Source organism: Telmatherina bonti (genome assembly GCF_933228915.1).
Source record: "Telmatherina bonti genome assembly, chromosome: 18".
Taxonomy (NCBI): Eukaryota; Metazoa; Chordata; class Actinopteri; order Atheriniformes; family Telmatherinidae; genus Telmatherina; species Telmatherina bonti.
In genome coordinates, this window is record NC_136616.1 from 21,838,722 (window position 1) to 21,844,777 (window position 6,056).

At 37.7% G+C, this 6,056-nt stretch overlaps 1 protein-coding gene across 1 annotated transcript; it reads left to right on the forward strand.

Moving 5' to 3' along the window:
• Positions 1 to 271: 271 nt before the first annotated feature.
• On the forward strand, positions 272 to 4,638 carry LOC306769481 (N-acyl-aromatic-L-amino acid amidohydrolase (carboxylate-forming) B-like; the record flags this gene model as incomplete). Its single annotated transcript, XM_079258097.1, has 6 exons — positions 272 to 531; positions 603 to 798; positions 1,976 to 2,069; positions 2,149 to 2,256; positions 2,401 to 2,513; positions 4,393 to 4,638. 6 exons carry the CDS (start codon positions 272 to 274, stop codon positions 4,636 to 4,638), a joined length of 1,017 nt encoding a protein of 338 aa, XP_079114223.1.
• Between the last annotated feature and the right edge of the window lie 1,418 nt (positions 4,639 to 6,056).

The window sequence follows — 6,056 nt, forward strand, 5'->3', positions numbered from 1 at the left end:
GTACAGTACTTTGGTTTAGAGTCAGAACTGGGCCTATACAGTTTCCATCACGCCAGAGAAGTGAGGTAAGATTTCACAAATCTATCTGTGCTGTTTCTTGCATTGTTGTCCACTGTGTACCCAGTGACATCAGCACTGGTGCAACTGATGCCTCCCATGAAGTGAAACACTGATGCACCTTAATAAACCCCCTGTTCAGACTCCAAACTGTATTTTGCTTTCCTATGTCCTTTTTTTTCTTTCACCTACTGCACCGCTTGCCATCAGTCTGATGGAGGCAGACGAGCCGGTGCATTTGCCCGGGTTGTCCCGGGTTGCAGTGTGTGGAGGTACCCATGGCAACGAGTTGTCTGGAGTCTATTTGGTAAGAGAGATGCTGAAGCTCAAGAGGAAAGCCACAGAAATGACTCAAGAAAAAGATGAAGAAGGCATGTCAGTGCTGATGGTACTCTCAAACCCAAGGGCCATACAGCAGTGCCGCAGATACATCGACGCCGACCTGAACCGCTGCTTCACTCATGCCACCCTCAAGTAAGGCAAAAACAGATGACACTGTTGCCCATAGTAACAGCTCTGATAATAATTAGTTGTCTGCTTTTCAGTGATTCGACATCTGATGCTGCCCCTTACGAAATGATCCGTTCCCAAGAACTGAACTCCATGCTGGGGCCCAAAGGTACCAAGGAGGCCGTGGATCTCATCTGTGACCTTCACAACACCACTGCCAACATGGGCCTATGCTTTATTGGATACTCTGACAGCGACTGGATCTGTCTTCATATATTCCAACACCTAAAGGTAGAAAAGTTCAAACTTTTCTTTCAGAATTCACAGGAACACACAGAAAATCACAAACAAAGCAGCAAGATCATAACAACAATAATGAATGGTTTCTTTAATTAAAGGAAGAGAGAAAATGACTGTTAAATGACCTTTCAGGAAAATATACGGTTGTCCTTTGTTTAATTTTAAAAATACACTGTAAACTAATGGCACATAATTGTATCTTACATCATAAAAACAAAAAGAGGGGCTAAATTGATAGTTAGGGGTGCTTGTTTGCACAGTGGCCTTGCAGCAAAGTTTCCTGTCTGGAGATTGTCAGTTCTCCCTCTATGATGTTCCAGGTTTCTCCTGCAGTCCAATAGCTATGAGATAAAATGGCTTTCATATAATTTTAGAGTATGCACTTTACCCACTTTTATTTATTTATTTTTTCAAAAGATAGCAAAATTAGCTATTTACATAGCATTTAATATAATTAAAAAAAACAAAAACAAGGAGCCCTGCGATGGACTGGTGAGCTGTCCAGGATGTGTCCTGCCTTTCGCTCAAAGACTGCTGGGATAGACTCCAGCTTCCCCGCGACCCTGAATTGGATTAAGCAGTTCAGATAATAAATGACAATGAGATAAAGTAATACTTTTCAGAGCTGCACATAAAAGCTAACACCTCTTGCAGTAATAAACAATTGAACTAATTACATAATTAAATAATATCAGGATTTATATAACAGATTTTTTTTGGAGGAATATTGGTATTTGTTTACCTCTGCTTGAAGACAGTGTTGCAGATGGTTGCTCAGCAGGTTATTTTTGTTGTCCCGTTTCATGGTATTCCTTAGAAGCAGAGTACTATTCTATTTATAACCATCAGTATTAAAGAGAAAAAGAGATATCATTGTCAATCTGAGAGCCCAATCGTTGTGTCCGTGAGTGTGCATGTGGGGGTTGGCCACTTGGAAAAAACCCTCCTTGATTTAAAAATGATAAATTAAAGCTATCTGTGTTTTTGGGGTATCTGAGCTCACTGCATGTTCATTTACACACTAGAGGTCTATGTTTGTACATTTAACTGTTTATAACTGTTACGCTTAAGTAATCTGCATTTTCATCTGTTTTTATTGGATTAAATGCACGTTTAGACTGAGAATATGAGTAAAAGGGATCATCTTGGTTTTTTTTTTTTTTTTTAGAGACAAATGCCGGACATACCCATGAGATTCATCCATTTTGATGTCTCCAGTAAAGAGTCATATTCCCTTGACTCGGTCGGAAAACACGGCTTTGGTGAGTTTTATCATTTTTACTACGATGCCAATGGATCAGAGACATTTTAATGGTGGATAATGTGTTTTGTTATGTGCAGCCATGGAGATTGGGCCTCAGCCACATGGTGTGGTGAGGTCAAACACCTACACGGCAATGAAAGTGGGAGTCCAGCATGTGCTGGATTGGGTCCGCTTCTTTAACTCAGGTACTTTAAATGCCAGATTAGCAACTGAGTGTTAATGTGCTCTGCAACTCAGACAAATCCCTCTTTAGAGCTTTTAGCATCTGCTTGGTTTTTTTTTTTTCTTTGCATAACTACTTTATGGCTGCTCTCTACTTCTCTCACCAGGGACTGTATTTGAAGGAGGATTTGTGGACGTGTTCACCATGGTTAAAAACATCGACTACCCAAGAGACAGCTCGACTCACAACATCACAGCAGCCATTCATCCTCATCTTCAGGTACAGCCTGAGAAGTGTTTACGGCTTCAGGATGTAAAGACTTAATTACTACTGAACCTACTTGTGTAAGTTAGAATTAACCTGGATTTAGGTAGAATAACGTAATTGCTTAACAAAACAAACAGTGAATGAAAGGGGAAATTTTAGTTCATTCAGATGCAGAAAAATCTCCTTTATCCAGCTGGACAATAAGTAGTCTTTGTATAACTCTCTTTGATGAACCATGATTTACTGTCAACTCACCTGCTGCTAATGAATCATGTGTGCTTGTGAATCATTGCGTTAAACAACTTCATCATAGTATGTAAACCATGTTGGTTGTAACACAGGGCGGAACCTCTTCATGAAAAATGGTTTCACGCTAGAGAGCATTGAAGTCAAATGACATCCCTTTAAAACTTGTAATCTTAAGCTTGTAGTTTACGTTGTGAGATGAATGAATCCAATTAATCTTTTTAACTTGAGTCTGCTGCGATGGACTGGCGAGCTGTCCAGGGTGTACCCTGCCTGTCGCCCAAAGCCAGCTGGGATAGGCTCCAGCTTCCCCGCGACCCTGAATTGGAATAAGCGGTTCGGAAAATGAATGAATGAATGAACTTGAGTCTGTTTCAGATTTTTCCACTCACTATAAGCTATCAAGAATTGGGACTCTTAGTTTATCTTGGGCTTAGTTTAGGTTGAAAAGGTTAAAAAAAAAATGTATAAATTACAACGATTTCCATTTGCTTTAATTGAAACTGTAAAATAAAGGCCAGAAAAGAAGCCAGTTTATGGAAGAAATACTCAAATGTAAACATGTACAATGAAAAAAAGGTTTCTGATTTTACAACTTTCATTGAACGGAAAAGAGAAAAAAAAGTAAGGCTGCTCTGGAGAATTTAAGTGAAAGAAAGCAACAGTTTGTAAATCCTTTAAATCAAATTGATGACATTTAATTTAAATACTTAATAAGAAGAAACTATATTAAAGATAAAAACTGAAAAAAGTCAGTTTAATTTTCATGTTTGACAAATTTGCCTCAAAGATGCTTCAGCTGGTGCAGCTAAAGTATAAAAAATCTCCTTCCAACAAGTCAGAAACATAACCTCAGAAATAGAGATATGGAAAGGTTCATCACTGAATAGCCAAGCTGGCTTTTAGTTTAACAATGTGAAAAGCATATAACTGGAATGCATTATTTTCATTACAAAATGCACAATTGAGAGGTCACCAGTCCATCAGAGACAACGAATCGTCTACACCAGAGCTGCGAGGGTTGCAGTCCTGCAGTTTTTTTTAACGTTTCCTCACACTTCACTGAAAATAATGAGTCATTGTGCAGAGCTTCATAAGTTGTTGGATCCATTTGATTTCGGTAAAGTGATGGAGCAGGGACATGTCAAAAATCTGCAGGAATGAAAACTGCAATGCAGGTTTATCAGCACTTTTTAGCCCAAGACAAATTTCCTTCAAGACAATGTAGTTTATGTTATCCTAATAAAAACAATTGACTCAGTACTTCCGGAGAAGGCAGAGACGCTACATGGAAGTCAAGGGGACATTTTGGGACACTCATCATCAATGTGTTGATGGACGTCACTTCCAGCTTTTAGCTTTGTATAATCTTATTAATCAGCTAAACAAGTTTCCTCCTGCTCAGAAACTTACTTAAAGCACTTTGAATAGTCTTGTAGATGAAATGTACAACTTGCCTTATATTGAGCTAAAGTGATTTTCCACCCAAATACCTTAAAATGGCAAATTATCATTTAGGAATATACATCCAATACACATTTATATTCTCAATAACAAGAATGCCTAACAAACATCTCATAAACAAGTACAGCATTAAAACCTCACTTTACTCAGCTTTAACTTAATTGTCTGCCTCTCCTCACAGGACCGAGACTTCTGCTTGCTCCATCCACAAGACCCCCTTTTCCAGACGTTCTCAGGGGAAACGCTGAGGTATAAAGGCAGCGAACCGCTCTACCCTTTCTTTATCAATGAATGTGCTTATTATGAGAAGGGCATTGCGCTTTCCCTGGCTAGAAAGAAGCGCGTGATGATTCCTGCAATCCGAGTGCAGACGAATGACGACAAACAAGCCAGTGAACAGGGCTTTGTGTCAGAGGAAGAGGAGTGAGGATGTTCCTGACCTGATGAGACTGATGTGAAATAAAGTTCTGAGAATGCTTTTATTGAAATGACAGCACATTTGCAGTTGCATACACTCACACAATATCTATGTGTACAATAATTAACTGTTTCAACTCACAAATGTCACACTTTGCAAAGCATTCAGGGATAAACCAGCTTCTCACATCCGATTCCTTATAAGACTTCTAAAACCACATGTATAAGACTTCTAAAACCACATCATTCACAGATACCCATGGATAACATGAAGCAGGGATAATCTATTAACATACAGCATGGTATAAAGGGTAATAGTGTTTATTGTGGTTTTCTTTTTTTTTTTTATCACAAACGTGCTGAATTACTCAATTATTTACATATTTGAAAAATAGAAATTTCCTACTGATCACTACAGCAATATCCAGGATATGTTCAAAATAATTTAAGTGCAAAGAAATACTGTAGCTTATCATAATATGGCCTTTAAAGTACATTCATAATGCCAAGAAGAGAAACACCGTTTAACTTAAATCCTGTTGAATTTGATTTCTTCACCTTTTATAATGGCAGTAACAAAAAGGAATACATAAATATGGATATAAATAAAATAAAGTGACACCCAACACCACGTAGGAAACCAAATTCACACAAAAGAAGTTGTATAAGTGGATAAGACTAAGAAAACAGCTGGTATTTTAGCACAACTATGTCCAGTAAGTGATAAAAAAAAAAAGAGTTCTACAAAAGTCTGGCAAAAACCTTACAAGTAAGTGTGAAAATAACAAAAAATACACCAGAAAACAAAGTATAAGCACAGTCTGACCTTCACAGCTGCAGAGAATAAATAAATCACTTCAATTATAAAACAACAGTACAGAAACATAAATACACAACAGTCTCACTGATGCCACATTATCTGACTGCATTAATGCAGCGGCAGCACAAACCAGTAAACCCGTTAACCAAAAGTAAATGAAAAAATGGTTTTGTTGTCTTGTACTGCAAACAAACTCTGGGTGTGTCTGGTACACCTGTGCACTACTGACAGGTGGTTTTGTAGGTCCAACAAAGAGAAAATCCACCACACTCATGCAAATGTAGGTGTGATCCAAAGTTCCACAATGATCTGTATGATGCAATGCTTTTTATGAAAAAAGATCTGTATTGATGTACAAAAGCCTGTTACTTTGTTTAAACTTTCCTGTTAAAAAACAGTTTTAAAATTTTGTATCAATTTGATTTTTTCAATAGTTGTTTGGTTTGTACATTGCACTGAGTCATAATAATAAAAAAAACTAAAAACCAGCATAAAACGTTGCTTAATTCTGTTTTCACACAGTAGTTTGGCTCAAATTATGTTGTGTCCAACTACTGCTAGAAATGCTGTACAAAGGACAAATAATACGAAGCAACATTCTTGTAATC